The 21,829-nt window shown below is 45.9% G+C and overlaps 1 protein-coding gene across 1 annotated transcript in view; it reads right to left on the bottom strand.

The window, feature by feature from the left end:
* Positions 1-21,829, bottom strand: part of UBR4 (ubiquitin protein ligase E3 component n-recognin 4) — a 117,407-nt gene that overhangs the window by 11,505 nt on the left and 84,073 nt on the right. The window contains exons 71-92 of the mRNA XM_034753664.1: positions 21,499-21,583; positions 20,897-21,024; positions 19,919-20,048; positions 18,594-18,751; positions 17,616-17,725; positions 15,175-15,316; positions 13,667-13,748; positions 12,730-12,903; positions 12,035-12,156; positions 11,402-11,599; positions 11,195-11,275; positions 8,690-8,777; positions 7,827-7,954; positions 7,220-7,327; positions 6,625-6,744; positions 5,592-5,782; positions 5,174-5,347; positions 4,422-4,521; positions 3,561-3,779; positions 2,891-3,004; positions 1,545-1,687; positions 749-874 (exon numbers count right to left, since the gene is read on the bottom strand). Of these exons, the coding sequence (XP_034609555.1) occupies positions 749-874; positions 1,545-1,687; positions 2,891-3,004; positions 3,561-3,779; positions 4,422-4,521; positions 5,174-5,347; positions 5,592-5,782; positions 6,625-6,744; positions 7,220-7,327; positions 7,827-7,954; positions 8,690-8,777; positions 11,195-11,275; positions 11,402-11,599; positions 12,035-12,156; positions 12,730-12,903; positions 13,667-13,748; positions 15,175-15,316; positions 17,616-17,725; positions 18,594-18,751; positions 19,919-20,048; positions 20,897-21,024; positions 21,499-21,583 (2,921 nt within the window). The remainder of the gene's footprint in view (positions 1-748; positions 875-1,544; positions 1,688-2,890; positions 3,005-3,560; positions 3,780-4,421; positions 4,522-5,173; positions 5,348-5,591; positions 5,783-6,624; positions 6,745-7,219; positions 7,328-7,826; positions 7,955-8,689; positions 8,778-11,194; positions 11,276-11,401; positions 11,600-12,034; positions 12,157-12,729; positions 12,904-13,666; positions 13,749-15,174; positions 15,317-17,615; positions 17,726-18,593; positions 18,752-19,918; positions 20,049-20,896; positions 21,025-21,498; positions 21,584-21,829) is intronic.

Here is a 21,829-nt window from a genome sequence, read left to right as displayed (position 1 = left end):
TCTCTCTCGGGCAAATCCAATTCAGTGTGGGTTTCCTGAGCATGAGCGTCAGCACCGCTTCCCCACTGCAAGGCCCTGGGATGCGGTTCCTTGGCTGACATGGTCTAGAAGTACAACTGATTCTAATATCTAGCACAACACTACAAATGCAAAGGATAGGACTAGATGGCTTAGGGAATTGGTAATAGGATAGGACTGCTAGCAATTCAGCCCAATTGCAAGTACTAAACTGCCTTAAAAATACAATGCAGAGTGGAGATTCAACACAGCCAAAACACAAAGGTCAATAAACACTCAGTAATTCAGTGAGAGAGCTGTGTACAGATTCTTTGCAGCTATCACTAACACACCACTGCGTGGAAATGGGTTCTTTTTGGGAGAGAGGTACAAAAATCTCCAGCAACAAGGAGTTCATTTCTTAGATACCAACCCTGCAATGCCAGCAATCAGGGCTTACTAACCATTAGGGTTGCTATGATGAGGATTATAATTTTGGGCTCAGCTAGTGGTGGATGTGTTTTTCATGTTTCTACCTTACCAGTCTGTGCAAGATGGCACAACAAGTTACAATACGTCACTGATAGACAGACGGTGGTGTAGACTCTGGCGATCAGTAATGGGCTCCTAGTTGTTTGTAGCACTGGAAACTCCATTTGGAGCTTACAGTCAAACTTGTTAACATGTAGTAACTCCCCAGCTCATCTATTTTGAATACAAACCACCACTAAGAGTAATATTCTATACTCACCTTGCTAAGCAGGTTGCAAAAGCAGACTCTGGTACACGGGGCCCCCACACTGGTAGAAGACCATTGCACTTGGTGTTGGCATTTTGTAGAGCTGCACTCTCCCATTCTTCCCGGCCACGAGCCAGTCTGTATTGACAAAGAGGTTATACACAGAGGGGTTACAATTATTTAAGCTTTTGTCTACCATCACCAGCACCCCACTCTCCTGGATCTTATACAGTGCTCTTCACCCATAGAGCTCAAAATGCTTTACAAAGGAGATCAGTATCATTATCCCCATTTTACAGATAGGGAAACTGAGGCACAAAAAGGGAACATGAATCACCCAAGATCACCCAGCAGGCCAGTGGCTAAACTGGGACTAGAACCCAGACCTCAGAGTTCTAATCCAGCACTGGCCACGCTGCCTCCCATTACTCTAAGCATCAGGGGGTATCTGTTAGGCTTTAAGGTGCCACCGGACTCCTTGCTATTACTCTAAGCAGTAAATGAAAAGGGTGGCACTCCATAGTTGCTTAGTTCCATCAACACCTTTTATAAACGGTGCTTTCCAACTTCACAGCACCATGCACTGATTTTAGATAATGTTTGAAATTACCGTACTAAGGAGGCCATAATAAAGTTGGAGGACAGCAGCTACTGGATGGATGATGGAACCATGATCTCTGGATAAGCATGTTCATGCGGAGTTGCATTTTGTATTGGGTTGGACGTTGAAGGGACATTAAATGCATATACAAAGCACCGTGATCGGTAACTTCCAGCCCAACGGCCCCAGAGACTGAGCAGCCCTCACCTCACCGCTGCGAGATGACAATCGTAATGGACAATGTTGAAATGAGAGACCGTGCTGTATCCCTGTTGCTTTCGGGGCTTGTTCTCAAACTCTTCAAGGGCGACCCGCTTGGTGAAAGTGTAAATACCCAGAACCTTTGTCGGCTGCAACAAACCAAAGCTTTATTAGAGATGAATCAAGTCCTATTTGAATGGTCAAAAAATTGCAGATGAGTTGCGGGCAAGCCATGGAAAATTGTGGAAAAGTAATAACGGACCTTATTATTTGTGGTGATAAAGTCCATTATTACTTTTCCGCTATTTTCTGCTGTCGGCTGTCCGGGACAGAGTGTCGCAGGGGCCCCCGCTGTCAACTGCCCAGGGCTGACAGCAGAGGCTCCTGCTCTTAGCCCCAGGACAGCCAGGACTCCTACTGTCAGGCCCCCATGGTGGGGCTCCTGCTTTCAAAACTGTGGTGGAAGCTTAATATTGCAGAATCTGCCATTTTTGCAGTATTGCAAGTTACGTAGGCCCTTAGAGATGAAATATTGGCACCTGCAAGCATTTAGTGGTTTGCCACTCATTCAAGAGTTAACTGGCCCATATCTATAGGAAGGAATTAGGGTCAAACAAGCTTTTCCCAAGCATCCACTCACCAATTCACGTTTCCCACCTAGGAAGGGGAATCATGGAGACAATTAAGAAGTTAGGACTACATTATAAATTGGAGACAGAAGCCTCTTGGCAAAACATGCTCCTAGCAGAAGAGATGGGTGCAGATTACATTCTGCTGAGCCTATATCACTCCAGCTAAGAGCAGAGACTTCTAACCTGCACTTTATACTGAAAGTAGAAGCAAACCACAGAAGATACGTAACATTAAAATCCATTATTAAGACTTGCACCAAGGTAAGCGAACGACCTAGGTGGGACACTTCACTAAGGGTTAGCTATGGCTTCAAAGAGTTTTTTATATTTGCATTGTTTGTACTATTCCCCTCCACGGCACCTGTGCAGGAGGGATTGTTACCAAAGCTGGGTCCTACACGAGATCTTCAGGAGCCTAACTCCTTACTGGAAATAAACATCTCATCCCCTTTTCCTTCAGAATTAGATACACAGGAGCTAAGCTTTGCAGGGACAACCAGCTCAGTTTCATGTAGATGGTGAGGGAAAGCCAGAGAAGAGATTTAATGAGCACCAGCCTCATTGCCAAAGTTCAGCAGAGAACTACTGATCCCAGGAACAAAACCTGAGATCACCTGGCCCTACAGTGTCACAGCATCAAGTCTCTGTCAAGCACCAGGGCGCAGACTGGTGATTTTCCTGATGTCACATGAGGGCTTTCCTGCTGCTGTTCTGCTGTACCTGGAACTTGTATCCTTCCCTGCAGATGCAGCAGGTCAGTCCTGGTTCTTCTATCAGCTCTTCCATCTGTTTGAGGAGTGCAGTCTTTGTCACCACCTGGCCCTTTTCATTAGTCTGAAAGAGAGAACAAGTCAAACATACTAGGAGAATAAAACCAGCGAGGAATTTATATTTGCTGAAGACCAGAGCATCTTAGTTCCTGGAAGCAGAGAACATTGGAACACAGAATGCTGCCCAACTGTCACAGGCGTCTGAGCAGAATTGGGAAGCTCCCATAATCTTGCTACTGATTCAGTCAGATTTATAATATTTTCGGACCTCAGAGATTTCCTGCAGTTCTATATTACAAAAGGCAACCACCAGCGCATGGAAAGCTGTTATATACTGAACACTAGGTGACAAGATTATGGTCAATGGACTCTTGCAGGCATAACATTGCTATAGTTGGAGCTCCCAAACTGCTAGCATCAGAGAGTGAAAGGATTTCCCACCCTGAGACAAGTAAATGACCTTCCCTCTTCCAAAAGTCATGCAAAGACCATGTGGCTGGAGCTCTGGTCACTCAATATTTGTCTTTCACTTAAAAAAAATTCTTCTGGCATTTTTAGCAAGACAGGAATACGACATCCACCATAGACCATTGGAATCCATTACAGCGTATAGGCATTACCGTCATTCCCAGAGTGCCTAAGGCTTTTTGCCTCATTGCCATAGCCATGCGCTTCTTCTCCGCACGGGTCTCCTTTCGGGCTGCATCGATCTTCTTGTTCACCTCTGGATGTTCCCTTAGTGCCTCCAGCAGGTTCTCCGCTAACGTTCCAATACCTTCATCACTGGACACTTGCTCCAATTTGTGCAGGTTTGTAATAGAATCTGTACCTATTAGTACCTGTTAGAGATTAAAATATAGCAGCTTCTTCAGGAAAAATGTGAGCAAGACCCAAACTATTTCATTTAACCCAGCCTGCAGCAGTCACTGATTGACTAGTTAGAGCTTTAGGCCACTCCAAGCGTTTTAAGGGGAGTAGTTCACTGCAATGCTACAGGCGCCCAGGACTGGTGTCTCACAGTCTTCCACAATGCACCTGTATCATGCCCTAAAACTGCATACCAAGGCTACATATATTGAGTAACCAAGAGCTAAAAGGAGTTTATCATATAAGCTACTGAAGTGAAGCCCATAAAACACCTAGACTATGGGAAACCCATCACAGCCATAGTCTATAGTTCTACCTTGCACTTCAAAGGAACTGGAAAATTTAACAGAAAACAATGATCTTGAGCTAAAGAGAACCAGAGAGTACTTAGTCAGAATCTCTCTGCTTCAATGGGCATTAGTTCTTTCCATAGTTCTTTCAATAGTTCTTTCCAGACTAATGGATCAACTGGGTATGAGAATAACATTGCTCTCCAAACTCAACCAACTCCATTACTACTATGAAAAGATTGATCTAGCTACAGACACCATATAAGCTCTCAGATACAAGCCAGCCACCTGCTTCCTGATCCGTTTCCAACACTATCTCCTCACCTGTGTGGCAGGGTGTTGTGTGGCGAGCCCTCGAAGGAGCCTCAGGATGAAAGGAAGTGCTGGACGAGATAAAAATTTCTTCCATATGTCTGCATCCAAACTACACAGAGAAGGCAAAAACGTACAGCAGCTGAAAGATAATCGCCAGCACCGAAAGGTATCTAGCTTCCAGCCAACAGCCAGCTTGCACTACACAGGCTGTTAGGAAAGATGGCCACCTTTCCCTCATCCCTTCCATGCAAACAGATCATAAACTTACAACCAGAAGGGATACTTTGTTCCCTCCTGTCTGAGCTCAAATATTTAGTTTAAATTTTAGATCTTTATTTATAAAACCTTCATGTGGTAACTGAAATGACATTCACACTCCCTCCTCCACACTGCACACACCATCAGCCAGCTCCTCATTCAGTTGTTAGCTTCAGGTTTTGTTTTAGGCCCATGAGATGACCCTCAGTGTGAGCGCTCTGTTTGAGGGTGATGGATAAGATTCAGCCGGGAAATGAGGCCAATTGGTGCATCTGAGTAACCAGGCTTAGAGCTGGTAGAGACTTTAGGTCATCTAATCCGCACGTGCCACCACTGTAGTTCTGTCCCCTCAAGAGTTCGTTCACCAGGGATTCATCGAGCCTAAATCTTTCCAGGGATGGAAGTCCTAACCCTCCCCTTGGGAGATCATGCCATTTGGTGATGATGAAATGAGATGAGGATACACATGGTTACCACACGACACACCACAAAGTTACCCTTACTTCTTTGCACTGGGAATATGCTTTTTCATGTAGTCGAGTGCATTCTGGGTAATCCCTTTCTGGAGGATGAGATCTTTCAGCTGATGTCCATTGCTGTTGTTCTTTATGCCAGCTGCTATTTTACAGAAACAGTCCAGGAAAACTTTATCATCTCCACTGTGTTCCTCATCGTACCTGAGTGAGGAGAGGAAACAGCAGTGAATTCAGGGCTCTCCCCGAAGGACCCAGCAGATATACTGGTTCACTCTGCAGATCAACAAACACACATCAGCCCAGATAAGCGCTCCAGAACTCCCACCCGCCAACCAGACTCCTCTTCTCCTGCAAATATCCATTAGACTAACGGGAGCATCAAGGATGCTGATTTATTAAGAATTTCAATGTAATTGGTGCTCTTTGCTGATGTCACAGAACGTACTTGTCAAAGTTACAGTAGGGCTTGAATCGATCAACCAGGATCTGCATTTTCTCCATTTCCCCAAAGGACAGATAAGGGATGATGCGTAACAGGCCTTGCAAAACACTGGGATTGGAGCGGACAAAAGTGCTGTTAATCTGGTCCAGCAGCATTACCAGCTGATCCTTGTCACCAGTAAGGAGGAGGTTACCCTGCAAAAAGGAGAATGATTTATGTTCAGGATTAATCTATTGGCTTCAGGAAAATCCTCCTATTCCAGTGGTTTACTGACTGTTCCCTATCCAGAGGAAATCAGAGCTTCTGGAGCTCAGTAAGACAGCGTGATAAAGAACAAAGACAGCAACAGTAGAAGTCTCGTGGTCACGGAGAAACTGCATTTTTAGCACATTTCCAGGTGTCTAATGGAACAGCTGTATCAACTCATCTAATCAATACCTGGCTTTCTGCAACTGCTGTTAAAATGTTCTCTGGTCGAAACAATCTAACCCTAGCTCAAAAGAGGTCTGACTCAAGCAATAGTAGTTCCAACAGAGCCACTGGGCTAATGGTACCCTCAGGAGAGGGAGAGAAGCCCCATTTCTCAGTGTTTCTGGTGTAACCACATAGTTCACATTAAGAACAGGAGTACTTGTGGCACCTTAGGGACTAACAAATTTGTTAATAGTTCACATTGCCAGTTATTCAGAAAACCAAGTGTGGTTTCAGAGTTCATAAAAAGGCACTCTAAAAGACCAGGCAGATTCACCTCTTTCCATGGTAGCTGATCCAGCCACTCTGAGCCAACACACCCCTACAATGCAAAAGAGTTTGGTAGGAATCTTGCAACGCTTTTGGTTCAATGTTGCTCTTCCTCCTTCTGTCCCCAACACAATCTTTTACAAAGGCTGAATCTGCCAAGTATTGTCGTGTCTGACGGCACGGCTTAGACTCCTTGTACAGACCTTGGAAGGTCTGGACCACTGAACAAGACATTTACAAGCCTTGGATGCCAGTTAGTATTTCCCTCTCCATGGCACCCAGAATAAACACTCACCTTGTCCTCACTCAGTGGTTCTGCATTAGACTCGTCCAATATGATCTCCATGATGCTAAGTACCTGCTCCGCTACCGCTGCTCCTCCACTGTCCTTGCTCTCCTGCTCAGCTACCAGGGCCTGCACCGAAGATGACATTAGTCACTACAGCACCAACTGCTATCACTAATAGATGACAGAGGGAAAATAGGGCTGATAGTCCTTAGCTTAGACCAGCACGGAGAGGATATTTAAGCTCTCTTTTGGTTGCTATGAGGCAAGTATGACTGAAATTTTGGGTATCTTAAATATAACTGAGCAGATGAAAATTTTTCAGAAGTCCTGGTAAATTTGTGCAAGAGGATCCTATTCATTACTGAGAAAGGACACGAATGTGATGTCAGCTAAGGTGTGGATAAAAAGGTTGTGTTACCTGGAACGCTACTCTCCAGATAACTCCGCTAATCACCTAAAGGTATGGTCTCCATACTAACTCCGAATTTGTGTTCTTGATGCCACCATCAAACTACACTGATGGCTTTGGGCATGATTTACCATTCAGCAAAAGGTGAGCCAAGGGTACCAAAATCCACTGTAGGCCAGAATTCCTCCTTACCAAATTCAGAGTTCCCAGCATGACATTCAAAGTGTTCATCTCAGGTTTGACCAGTTGCTGACGGTTCACTTTCACTTTCACACAGTAGCTGAACAGTTTTAGCAGCACCTTCAAAGAAACAGAGACTGTAATCCACAAGATATCCATGAAAGGGCTGGCAGGATGTAAGCGAACTTAAAAGCTCCGAACAATCTAGTTAACTTTCCAAAATCCCTTGGAAAGCACAAGATGTGACCTCTCCAAAAAAATTCACCCCAAGAAGAAGATGGTGATTTTCCAGTAAGATTCTCTAATATATAAAACAGTCATGCTAACAACCTGGGGCCTGATCCTGCAAACTGCTCAGTGCCCTCAACTCCCACAGACTTCAAAGGCTTATTCCGAAGAAATGTTAACAGAGGGGATTAAAAGGGGACAAGGAGAAAGAAGGAAACTGCTATAATTTTACTAGACAAGGATTAGTGAATTTAAACTCTGCTGCAGTATGTGAGCTGCTGTACAGGACTGCAGTTGGTAGGCAGCTATTCTAAAAGAGGGAGCTTTCTTGACTGCTTGTGGATTTACTCTACCACACACAGTCTCTTTGCCGTGAGTTGCTCAGACTCACTGTCAAGAGATGTCGGCCTTGTTTGAAATCCTTGATTCCAGTCAGTCGGTTCAGCATGCACTCCAGGCCTCCACACTGCGCCATCACACCGGCCATTTTATAAACCTCTTCCTCATCCTCCTCTTCATCTACAGGAAAGAAAGATTATGACAGAAGGGAGGCAGCGACAGCAACAGGACTATACAACTGCCCATAAGGAGAGAGGCATTGAAGTAAAAATGGAGATTAAGCTACAATTGCCAATGCCAGCTCCGGTCAAAGTTAAGCAGCTGGGCCAAATCGGAGAAAAATAACCAGGAGCAAAAATATGAAAGAAGGATTTTGACACACAAGTTCCTTCCATGTCTAACATGAAGTCTAAAACTCTAAAGTGCTGCTGGCCGTAAGCTCCGGTGTACCAACTAACTTCAGAACTGAAGGTCAATATAAACAGTTGCTCTAATCTCAGAGACGTCTGACGTCAGAGAAAAAATGGTCTTGTCATTAAAGCACTGGACTGAGTTTGATTCCAAACAGTGCCACAAATTTCCTGTGAGATCTTGGGCAAATGGCTTAATCTCGCTGCATCTCTATAAAATGGAAATGATACTTTCTGAACTCAGAGGGGGATTGTAAGGATAAATTCATTCATGTTTATGTCGTGCTCAGGTACTACAATGAGGGGGGCTATATAATTATCCACATTGATATTATAAGATAGTGTTGATTATTTAATCTATTCCTGGCACAGGAGGTAAATATAGCAAAATAATGGTTTGTCAGTCAAATATAAGCTCAGTGCTGTAAGGTTAATGGTGCCATACTTCCGTAGTGAGCCCCACACTCCAAATCTAATTCCAGTTTCTAAGGAACAAATACCTTACCTGTAGTGGAGTCCAGCGATTCAATGAATTCTTCAGTCGCATCTCCTAGCAACCCTCGCATGCGGTAAATGATCCTCATTGGCTCCCCCTGGGGAGAAGAATTAGACAAGTGTCATGTTTGCTATGCTGGTGTCTCTGAAAATGCCCAGTAGTCCAATGATGTTTCCTTTAGAGGGGATGACAGACATTTAAGCTTCAGTTTCCTTTCACCCCAAAGCAGAAGGGAATGCAGGGAAATTTTTGCAATGGCTCATTTCTCCACTTTTTATCTTTCTAGAGTCTCTCCAAAACCCCATCCTCATCAAACCCCATTAAACCATCATTTAGTCTAGTCTGTTTCCTAATAAGGCCCATTACCAAATTGTGTGTCTAATTAACAGTTCTCCCTCTTACATCACCTGCCTTCATGACAGATTCCTTTAGTAATAGGCTGCACTGTGGTATCACATCAGTGAAAGACATAGCCAAGAAGAAGGGGGGAGGTGAGACACCTATGTCCTCAGAGAGGGTACCTGCTCTATAATCAATCTTTTCGGCCGATTCCATGGCACAACCCTGGAAAAGACTGGTAAATAAGTTGGATGGGGTGTTGCCCAATAAATCAGCGAGAAAGAGAGGCTAATTGGACTGGTGTTTTTAAACAGACAAGCCTCCCAGCAATGGGAAATGAAGGAGAAAAGAGTAAATGGCATTTTGATGAGCTTTAAGTAAAAAAGGGTATTGGGAAGTGTGCAAACACCATAAAGGACTGGCTGTCCCCTTCCTGCGGGAAGCGAGTCAGGTAGCAGGATGCATTTCCAGCCAGAAACACTGGCTGAGCGTGTATCACTGAACTTATCATTTTAACACTATAGGTCTGAATACAAAGAAGGAAAAAACCCGTAGCTTTGGGAACAGGAGACCTTGAGAGAAAAAACCTGTCAGAGAGCGCACTAAGCCTAATGTGGAATAAGCAGTGCTTAATGTCATAGCAAATACATAAGCACAGGGAAAGCCCTGGGGGAAGATCTACTCAAAGGCCATGCTAGAGACCAGCAATTAACACCACAGGGGCCCTGGTAAAATGGCAGATGAACAAAAAAAAGCTAGTGAGAGAGACAAGGGAAACAAAACAGGCCTGAGGTTAGCTTCTTGTGAGCCTGTCTATTTCCTAGGGAACGCAAGATGGAGCTCCAGAAGTGCTTTGGAGCGATGCACACAAAGGAAGACAGATGAAAGCTGTTAGTGACAGTAATGCTGAACAAACTCAGCCTTTCACATCCAGCAGTGCATCCTGGGAAAGCAATACACTGGCTACAGAAGAACATCGCACACAAACAGCACTTCCGAATGCGGAATACATAAAAGGTGTCCGAGGGGAGCACATGGAATATTCAGCCTTGCTTTTTTGGGCAGCTCACATGCACCATGAAGACCAGAACTCACTTCCCCAATCGGTGCTGCTGCTTAATGGAAAAAAGGTGACTATCAACTAGCTTCAGGCTTGATTTTGCACCACAAAGGTTTTTACTCACAAGCCTGATCAGAGGTGCTGCCCCAAATGAACAGCACTAGACTGCATATGAGCTAGGCACTGGTATTATTTCAAAGAAAACAGGATTTATTTGAATCTGTGAAATGAAACACTGAGATCAGAAAGTGAAAACGACCAGTCAAGTTTTCTTGTCCGAGGTGAGCAAGATGCAAAGAGTAAACTGGGCATAAACAAGAAATAGAAAATAAGATTTAAAAAAACCCTCCGTCAGCCTTAATAATCTCCAGTGCTATTAGCAGGAGCGGTAAGGCACACATTTTCTGCATGCAAGATGTACACTGACAGCTTCCTTTTTAGTGCTATCCACTAAACTAAACCCTCACAAACAAGGCAGACACCTCTCGACAGGTGCCCAAGGTGTCACAGTAGGCTGACTGCAGAGTGGAAATAGAACAAACTCCTTCCTGCTGTGACAGCTTGGGCAAGTCCCTTAAACTCATTGTCTTTTTTCTGCAGAACTAAAATGGGGCAATACCTACCATCACCTCAAAGACACATTGTAAGGATTGATGTCTTAAGTTCTTGGAGATCCTTAAATGAAAGGCATGAGCAGTATAAAATACTATTGATATCAGATACTCTTTCTCCACAGACATTGAAATGCAGAATAATAGAGCAATCTGGTGTCCCAGGCGATACATATATCAAGCTGCCACATGCAGATGGAGTGTGAAGTGAAAGGCAGGGACATAAAAATGCAGCTGTTTTTTAACGGAAGGGTCAGAGGAGTCCTTGTCTGAGAAGCCAGCTCAGATTTCTGCAAATGCATAAGCACAACACAGTCACTATTCTTAGCTGAGTCAGTGTTATGTGCTTCTAAGCCACCAGCATTGCAGGGATGAGTAACAGAGGCCCTTTGCAGTTCCCAAATGAGTGCATGGAGAGATCTTGAGCAACGAGGCACCAGCGGCAAAAAACGACCCCATCTGGTATTGTTTTAAAACACAAAGCAGGGGGCCACAAGCACATACCTCATTGGTGGGGCACCAGACCTTCTTGTAGACCTCAGCCACAGGAAGATCCAAGCTGATGATCTTATTGTTCACCAGAAGCTGAAAAGGGGGAAATAAAAATATCTGAGCACAAGCTCACACCACATCACTGATGCTGATCACCAGCCTGACCAGAAACCTGCCCCCATGTTTCTCAGCACGTGGTCAGCAGTTGTGCATTCTCACCTCCATTCCACTGTCATCCTCTAATAGAGCCACCAGGTCGCAGTCCTGACAGATTTTGTTCTTGATGTCCCTCATGAGCGGCCCAATGCCAGGCTCATTACTGCTGTAGGGGTTCCCTGGCATCCTTCCCTGCAAGAAATCTTCCTGCTGGGGATCTTTCTCCAGTGTTACAAAGAACTCAGTCACTTCATTTTCTTCCTTAAGAGCAAAAGCAAAGGGAGAGTGGGTGAAGATTTCCCTAAACATGTCTTTCATCCTCATAACCATTACCAGGATTTTCTCTAAGACAGTAGAATCACTAGCTCCCCCTGCTGTACCTACAGACCTCAGAGGAGACCTGATAATACCAGATCATCTTCTGTAAGCAAATTCCTCACTGCACACTAAGGCCAAGCCTCAGGCTTCTCACCTGCTCAGCACTGGTACAGGAACCCAGCACTGGTATGAGGTCCCAGAGTGGGGACAGCACACTAGTACAATTCTACACTGGTTAACGTCAAACCAAAAATCAGTGGAGTCAGCACAGCATTGGGATCTGTTCTGCTGAAGTGTAAACAACTACTTTGACAAGCTTGTTTCATTCTGAGGACATATACAAGACCTGCAAATGACTGCAGGTGTCTGCTCACTTACTGGATAGATAATACTGCAAAGTCTCTCAAAGATGAAGACAGGAGTCCTATAATCATCAAGGCTGTAGCGTTTAGCAGTTTCAATACACACTGCCATAAATGCCTTTGTTTCAGATTCTGTGCCTGCAAAGAGAAGGGAGTGTTTCATATTAATCTAATTTTTCAGTGGGCACCATTTAGCCCAACACATACATCACCTCCTCTTGCAGTAAGTAGCACACTTCAAGGCTACCTCTCTTCTGAAAAGTATCTGTTTAACATAGCTGGGGAAATTGCTATGAGTTCATGGTAACCAGGAAACCTCTTTGCACACTAACGCCACAAGAAAATGATCCTTTCATAACAAAGCATGAAATTCCTGGGAACTAATAAAGGTCTCTTCCAGGCATTTTCTTTAAAATTTCCCTGTGGTCAGGAATGGCAAGGGGTTCTACTTGCTAGGTTTATTACATGATGAAGGGAGGAAGGCGAGAGAACCATTGACCTACATTAGTGTTTGTAATCCCATGGCTAGTATATATCATGCCAGAGTTTTGAAATGTACGATGTGCTATAAAACCAACATGACGTGGTGGCCAAAGTCATGAAAATCCCTGTTGTGGGGTCCTTGAAGTTGTTCCTTTGTGGGGCTGCACTACAGGTCTTGTCTTCTCAGGTGACCTATCGTCAGGATTCCTGGAACCCAGTTGTCTCTACCTGTTGTCATATCCTCCAGCATCTCCAGCAGCATGTCCTGGGTCTCATCAATTAGCTTCGTTCTCTGCACCACCAGCTTCCTCAGGCAGAGATAGCCATTCAGGACTGTGCCCACCAGACGGCTCTTGAAGTGTCGTTTGATGGACTCCACTTCCACAAAGGAAGAGAGAAGCCCTACGAAAACAGGAGAGATTCAGGAACCAGGAGACTATTTGCTTTGTTAGCTATGTATTACACATGGCCAGCAAATCTAGAACTATCCTGCGAAGGGAACAAGAAAATGAAATGGCCTGCAGTGACTCCTGATATCCAGTCTGTTACTTACCCAACCTACTCCTATATAAGCCAAAAGATTTAGGGTGAAAAGACGGGCCCATTTTTGGGATGGGGATGGCTTGTATGCTCAGGGCCGGCTCCAGGAAACCAGCCCACCAAGCATGTGCTTGGGGCGGCACCTGGAGGGAGGCCGCCCTCCCCACAGCGCTCTGGCCGGTCGGGGAGAGCAGGCCCGCGGCTGGGCTCAGCGCCCTCCCCTGCCGCGATCCCTGCCGGGGGCGGCGGGAGGTGTTTTGCCTGGGGCTGCAAAACAACCAGAGCCGGCCCTGTGTATGCTAGACCAAATATGATCAGAGAAGAGGAGAGGAATGGGAGCAATCAATCTCCCAAGTGTGGGGCTTATAACTTCCTCACTGAACTCCACTTGTGGGATTGGGGGCTCTTTTCTCCAGCCTAGGGAGTGTCTCTGAGGAGGGACTGGCAGTTCCACAGTGGCTCTTTTCTCTTGGCTACTCCCCTGGTCACTTATGTTTAAGCCACCTCTGATGATATTTACACCTACATTGGGGAACAGTTTGAAACTGCTACATGCTTTTGAAATGCAGTGAACCATGCTGCAGATCTTAATATGTGACCATTATATGGGGGTGCAACTAGGTACCTGTGAGGCTCTTCAAGGCATATCCCTGCTGCAGGTCAGTGCTGAGCGTGGCTTCCTCCAGGGCAAGTAAACGAGCTATTTCCTAAAAAGAACAAACACCATCTACATGACAAAGCAGCAAAGCAAACTACAGGTGCCAGGAATGACCGGCTGATGCATGCTCGGCAGACTCAAAGCAAAAACACCATGTTTCTAATGGACACAATAGAGGACTGGGGCTGGCTATGTAAAAGCCAGAACTGTAGAACAAAGTAAGAAGACAATCTGTCCACTGGTGCCCAAGCTGTATTCCTGTTCTCATCCACTTACTCATCTCATTTCTATTACACATCTCTCTGTTGGTCAATCATCGCATCGCCATTGCTCAATACGAATGATGTGATGTCAGGATGCACCTGGTATGCTCCATTGCACAGCAGGGGCATTGTACATAACTGTGCCTGTAACATTTTATTCAGCCTCTTCGGGTTCCAGTCGGGTTTGCTGTGGGCTAGGATTGGATTTCACTGCAATAAACTTGAGCATCAAGGGCTGCTGAAACCCAACGACTTGAAAACTGTAACGTAAAAACATTCCCTCCAAACAGCCCATAGTTCATGCTGGAGGAACTGGAGCAGACCTAATGCTTCTGCTCTGCGGTCGCTATTTGCTCTCTGAACCCGTCCAGTCAGTCAGCCAGGACATGGTGTTTGGGCACAGAGCTGCTGCCGAGTCAACGGACCAGACATTTTTGCTCCTTGGCACAGTTGCCTGTGGAATACTTAAATAAAGGGAAGTGGCCAGCTCACATCAAGGCACGGTGCAGCTGGGGTTAAGAATTACTATAAGCCATTGCTGCCCATAGTGATGGGCGTCAGCTCAGAAATATCAACCTTATACAACTGATCCCACGGGGAGGAAAGAGAAATTCGGAATCATGCACAAAAGCAAACGGGTGCAGCTCTTAGAGCGCAGAAACCAGGCGAGGAGACTGACATTGTAGGGCTTGAGGGGAGCTGCAAGGTTCACAGGTGCCGACTTCCCCTCTTTCTCCTGGGTGCTCGACCCGCCCCCCTCTGCCCCTGCCCCCACTCCACCCCTTCCATGCAGCCCCGCCCCGTCCCGCCTCCTCCCACCCCACCCCCATTCCAACCCCTTCCCCAAAGTCCCCGCCCCAACTCCGCCCCTCCCTGCCCTATTCCAACTCCTTCCCCAAATCGCCACCCCAGCCCCGCCTCCTCCCCTGAGCATGACACATTCCCGCTTCTCCCTCTCCCTCCCAGCACGCTGCCAAACAGCTGTTTGGTGGTGGCCGGGGGAAGCACGGGGAGATACGCGGAGGAGCGGGAATGCAATGCATTTGGGGGGAGGAGGTGAGGGGAGCTTGGCTGCCAGTGGGTGCAGAGCACCCACTAATTTTTCCCTGTGGGTATTCCAGCCCCGGAGCACCCATGGAGTCGGCGCCTACGGCAAGGTTGGCACCAGCTTCCTCGTACTATTTACTTGGCTTCCTTCTTACAGATCTGTACCTTAGTGATGAGGTTGCCGACGTAGGGCAGAACGCCTCTTGCTGCCAGGTACACCTTCCAGTGGGCGGGCTTGATGAGTTTCTGATACAAAGCCAGGTACTCGGCAGCACACTCTCCAGCAATGCTCAGCTCATCCAAGTAGCTAACACAGGGAAACAAAAGTTAACTGCTTCCCAGTAACAAGAAGCACTCAGAACTTAAGGACGGTGCAGCAACCTGGGAAGAACTATAATTTTTTTTTATAAATATGGTGCATGCCTTTGAGTGTTTATGATGGATTACTTGCCAGGGAGTTAGCTCAAAAGGGGTTGTTAAAGGAACCAAATAAGAATGGTAAAATAATGGCCAATAAATACTCCAAACAATAGCCAGTTTTATAGCTGTGAAGAAGCAACTCCTCAACTCCAGCCCTGGTGACAGAGCTGTTTTGCCAAGGCTGGGAAGAGAGAGATCAAAGGGAACACCAAACCATTAGAGGACCAGAAAAGGTTGGTGCTTGAGTGGACAGAGAGGCAGCCCAGAGAGTGTCAGTGGAAGCTGACAGGCTGGCAAAGGAACACACAGATAGAGAGAGCATGCTGTGAGCAGGACGGTCTGTTTGTCCCAGAGATGGGGATTAGCTGAGGGGAACTTACAAAACCTGGCAAGGATCAATTACGGCGCAAGACTTATCAATTTTACCCATTGCCCTGTGCACATTGTACCTCTGGGGAAAAAGAACAAATAATGCTTTGTTTTGAAGACTGTTTCTAAATCATTTTTATCAATGTCCCAGTCACAGACCCTAGGAATGAAAGGGCTTACAGGTGTCCAACGCAGCTGAGCTGGTCACATTAACATGGATGGGGAATGGCCCAGAGGACCCAGACCGAGAGTGGCTGGATTATGTGGTTCCACCCACAGCAAGGATCAGGAAGCTAGGCCTGTCACCTAAGGGGTGCAGCACTTGAGAGGAACCGAAAGGGATCTCAGGCATGGTTCACCTTGTAACTGTGATGGATGGTAGGGAAACAAGGTAGGAGAAGAGCTGTAAGGAGCTCCCTGTATGGATAAGGGAGAAGCTGTGGATGTGGTATACCTAGACTTTAGTAAGGCATTTGATACAGTCTCGCATGATATTCTTATCGATAAACTGCGCAAATACAATTTAGATGGGGCTACTATAAGGTGGGTGCATAACTGGCTGGATAACCGTACTCAGAGAGTTGTTATTAATGGTTCCCAATCCTGCTGGAAAGGCGTAACGAGTGGGGTACCGCAGGGGACTGTTTTGGGACCGGCTCTGTTCAATATCTTCATCAACGACTTAGATATTGGCATAGAAAGTACGCTTATTAAGTTTGCGGATGATACCAAACTGAGAGGGATTGCAACTGCTTTGGAGGACAGGGTCATAATTCAAAATGATCTGGACAAATTGGAGAAATGGTCTGAATTAAACAGGATGAAGTTTAACAAAGACAAATGCAAAGTGCTCCACTTAGGAAGGAAAAATCAGTTTCACACATACAGAATGGGAAGAGACTGTCTAGGAAGGAGTATGGCAGAAAGGGATCTAGGGGTTATAGTGGACCACAAGCTAAATATGAGTCAACAGTGTGATGCTGTTGCAAAAAAAGCAAACATGATCCTGGGATGTATTAACAGGTGTGTGGTGAGCAAGACATGAGAAGTCATTCTTCCGCTCTACTCTGCTCTGGTTAGGCCTCAGCTGGAGTATTGTGTCCAGTTCTGGGCGCCGCATTTTAAAAAAGATGTGGAGAAATTGGAAAGGGTCCAGAGAAGAGCAACAAGAATGATTAAAGGTCTAGAGAACATAACCTACGAAGGAAGGCTGAAAGAATTGGGTTTGTTTAGTTTGGAAAAGAGAAGACTGAGAGGGAACATGATAGTTTTCAGGTATCTAAAAGGGTGTCATAAGGAGGAGGGAGAAAACTTGTTCACCTTAGCCTCTAAGGATAGAACCAGAAGCAATGGGTTTAAACTGCAGCAAGGGAGGTCTAGGTTGGACATTAGGAAAAAGTTCCTAACTGTCAGGGTGGTTAAAGACTGGAATAAATTGCCTAGGGAGGTTGTGGAATCTCCATCTCTGGAGATATTTAAGAGTAGGTTAGATAAATGTCTATCAGGGATGGTCTAGACAGTATTTGGTCCTGCCATGCGGGCAGGGGACTGGACTCGATGACCTCTCGAGGTCCCTTCCAGTCCTAGAATCTATGAATCTATGAGCCTGCCTTTCCCCATTTGTGCTTTCTCCCCAATACCAGTTCTATCAGTGTTAAGTGCTGCTCCTGTAAAGCTGTAAATGCCCAGGGGAGCCGTACTCTAGCAATTGTAGTGTGAATTCTTAAAGGAGTGATGTGCAACTTTTAGTGGGGATCAGAGAAATCAAATTATGTGATTCACTCTGGCGCTACAAAGCTAAGCACCTTGTGAGATACCTGGTAAGGAGATCGAGGACCTGCTGCTTCCGGCTGGGGATGGTAGCCAGAGCTTCCACAATAGTGCATGCAGCCTGCCTGGCAGCTTGGGTTGCAGGAGTAAACAGTACCTAAGGTGGGGAAATTAAAACACATGATGTCATTGGATGTGGATAGGTAAACCAGTGACAGTCACTAAAATGAGACCAACATGGGGGCAACTGGTGGCCTGGCAGTAGTGCTCTGTATTGCCATGCCAGAGACCTAGAGATTGTTGACATGGACACTTACTTCGCAGCAAGCTGTGGTGTAAAAATCTACACTGTTTCAAAGCAGGGTAGCTCAAAGCGCACTAGAGAACTTCTGGTGCGTGGCAGCAGCATCCACATGGACACTTCATGTGTAGCAGGCTGGTACAGAGTAGATTTGCACCCCAGCTTGCTGGAAACGAAGCGTTTTTGCAGACAAGCCTTTAGATGTGATTGGACAGGACAAAGTCAGTGGTGATCACAAGGTCACTCAAAGGTCCAGAGAGTTTTAAAAGAAGGCAGAAAGCTGGGAGTTATAGTTTTAAATGGCATTTCCATGGACCCAGCCCTAGGGGAGGTTGTGTGTGCCAGTCAGTCAGTAGGGGTATAAAGACCATCCCACTCTTTCAGTCAGCAGGAAGGGCAATGTAGAGACCTTGTCCTGTCCCAGCTCCAACTGGTTCCTGCCCTTCCTATTCATTCTTGCAAGCTTTCCCCCTAATCCCAACCTGCTATAAAGAAGTCCTTAAAGGGGCAACACCCCTTTTCTTTCAGCTATCCGACAAGGACCCCACTCGCATAAAAGTTGCAGTGGGCACAGCGTCTCCAAACCACAGCTCCTTTGAAACCTCATGGTTTGCTTGAAGAGACACTACCAACAACCAGTTGTAGAGCTGGGAGATAAACACCATCAATGATTAAGAATGCTACAATTCTTGGGTTGTGCACTGGATGCCTCCAGGATGCTTACCTGTCGCAACCAGTTGTTATGTCCCAGTTTGAGATCCAGAGGGCAGGTTCTCTTCCCATGTCGGCTCATGAACTGTTTCCATTTCCAAACATACTTTTCTGACAAGTAGAGCTGGCGAAGCTCAGTTCTGCTGGGAGCTTTCCCATTGGCTTCTGTACCTACAATATCAACACAACTTAAGGGGACTGTCAGCTCCCATTCCCTATGAACACACCTTGTGCAAAGGAGCTCTAAGAGTTCCCTTTCCCTGTGAATACAACCCCCTGCTTTGAGGAAATAGAGGATTCCATGTAGCTCTGTTTTTTTTTCCTGCTGGAACCCTCCAAACCCCTCTAGGAGCACCGGGAATCCTCCTGTGCTCCCTTCCGCTGCCATTTTCAAACCTCCACTGGGCCAACCTTCCTTCTGGCCAAGAAATGCAACACATGACTTCCTTGGGTACTGCTCTCGAGTTGGCTGTGAGGATTGCTGTAGTACTTCCCTCCTGATGTTCCCAGAGAATATGCCCACTGCCTCTGCAGCACTGCTGTGTCAGGTCTGAAGGAGTCCGGAACTCCAATTCCTCTCATGTTACTGCAATGTGCTGACACCAAGGCACAGAGTTGGCCCTTTAAGTACCCAAGTTGCATTAATGTATTATTTCTATAGTACATAGGTGTGCATAGCACTTTATACCCAAATCAACAAAGAGGCATGAATCCTCCAAGTGAGAGTAAAGAAGATCCATACACTAGGTGAGTCCTGCATATCATAATCATACTGTACAGTGATAATCACATTGGTAAACTGGGAACTGCTCAGCCCATGAGCCTTGAGATTTTATAATTTATATTACGAAGGGATGGAGTTTTCAGAATTAACGATGTACAGACAATTATTCATCACAACAGCCCTATAAGGGAGGTGGTAGCAACCAATTCTATAGACGGCCTACTGAGGCAGATAGAGATTAAGTGCCTTGCCCAAGGCCACAAAGTTAGTCAGTGGCAGAGCCTGAAGTAGCACTCAGTCCTGGGGGCCCACCCTGTATTCCCACCATTAGACCATATGGCCTCCAATGTCTGATTTTATTCCAAGAACTCTCTCGGCCACAGGGGTCGAGCCACAGGCCTAGCAGCTCCTCAGAGATGGCAGCGCTGAGTCTGCCCATTCTGCAGCTGAAGTAGAAGTGCAGAGATGATATCAGTTGTGAACAAGAAGGAAGGAGACAGGCAGCAGCTTTAGGACCCGCGAACTAGGTCAGCGCTCAAACCTGGACACATACAAATGTTCTTTGCACAATTTCACTCCCTTTAGAAAAGATAAGTAAAAGGACAGAACTCTACCTCTAGCAGGGAGGCACTTTTTCCAGGCCTCATATGATGCTTTGGGGTCCCTCTTGAGCCAGAGCTGAGCCTGGGCATGGATCTCATTGCTGTAAGGTTTAACAGTGGTGAGAGCATCGACTGGGATGTCCTAGGAAGCAAAGGGAAAGCCTCAAGTCTGTAAAAAGCAACAGAGGGTCTGTGGCACCTTTAAGACTAACAGAAAGTCTGTGACAGCCTCAAAGAGCAAATTATGTTCCCGAGACAAACGATTCCTATGGCAGAACAATCAGACATGCCTGCACAATGGACAGGTAAACAGAGCTCTCCACAGAAGTAGAGGCAACTATACCAGCAAGGTTTGTTCTATGTAATCAGAACACTAGTTTCAATTATGTAAGTTTAGACCACTTTACTTCAGTGCAAATGATACTGAGCTATCCGTGTACATCCCCTGCTTTTTGTCCGTGACACTGATGACCTATCATTTAAATGGGGATGCTTTATTCTAATATAAAAGGTTGATACTACTATGGAGTTCCATATCCCACGTCTGACATCGGACAATCCAAGTCAGACACCAGCGTTGTGACACATGCTCCAGTTGTGTATGGGTCACACAGAGAAGTTGATCAATTTTTTGTCAAAACTTGTTAGAGCTCTACATGTACAAATGTTCGGTTGAGATAATCATCAATAGATGTACTTGCTTCAAAAAAGCTAGGTAAGGTCCTGTAAGAACCTGTATAAAGTAACAGTCCTTGCCTTGATGGCCCTCTTTCTATGCATCTTAAAGCTGTGCAGGAGAAAGTGGACAGACCCTTAGATATATCCACCCGTCACTGGATTCCAGTGCATGTGGCCTTGTGCTTCTAGAGCAGCAGTGACCAGGAACTGGAAACACGTACATATGGTATTTTTTTCCTGACACACTACTGTGCCTCAGATTTCAGTCAGCTAACTGTCTCTTTGCTCAGTCCAAAGTGTCAAGGGAGGTACCTTGTTTTTCTTGCTGGTTGGAGCAGGCGGTTTGATCAGTTTTTGTAGAATTCGCAGACACATTAGGGTGATGTTCTCAACAACCACAGGAGTTTTAATGTTCACTGCCATCAAGAAGAGGCTGAGAGCTGAAAGGAGGACACCGGGATTAATGCCGTTAATGAGTATGCAGTAAGGCTAAGGGTATGTCTATACTAACTGCCAGATCGGTGGGCAGCGATCAATCCAGCAGGGATCGATTTATTGCGTCTAGTCTAGAAGAGGTACTATTGCCATACACACAAATCAAGAGTCTTCAACAGAAGGCAAGATCTCATATCCTGGGTTGATCTATCACATTCTAATGAAGAGAAATGTGCCCGTGATAGGGAAAAGATCCCACTTCCCTTTGCCTCTAGTTCTACCCTCTCCATGTTCTCCTCCCAGCACTCCTGTTGTATATACTGCCCCCATAAAGCCTACAGCTGACTCCCCCACCACTGACCCCACTTACCAGCTCATCTGTGCTAGGATTACTACACTGTATCAGGAATTTCCCATTTCCACAGACACCTAACTCATGCTTTTTAAATTAAACTCCCTTACTAGTTGTTTGAACGTACCACAGCGCAGACGCAGCTCCCAGCAGCTATCTTCCTTAGAGATGGAATCTGTTAGCAGTAACATTTCATACTGGAGGCTGCTAGCCTGCAACGGAAAAATGTACAAAGCTTTACGAAGGCTTGAGGACAGAGTACAATCCTTGCTGTTTCTTCAATATCTGGAAGCTGGGGTTTGAGGTACATTAATTTTGGTGATCTCAACTCAAAGCCTCTATGTGAGATGACTGGCAACCTGTTTGAGAGAGGCCCAGGATGGAGTGCTAAAAGTGAAGACTGAGATGTATTGGCAATGCTGAGCAGGGAAGCTAGCCCACCATCACGTCGTGTGATG

This window comes from Trachemys scripta, chromosome 19, assembly GCF_013100865.1.
Source record: "Trachemys scripta elegans isolate TJP31775 chromosome 19, CAS_Tse_1.0, whole genome shotgun sequence".
NCBI lineage: Eukaryota > Metazoa > Chordata > Testudines > Emydidae > Trachemys > Trachemys scripta.
The sequence above is the reverse complement of the archived record's forward strand: the minus strand, read 5'-3'. Positions and strand labels throughout refer to the sequence as shown.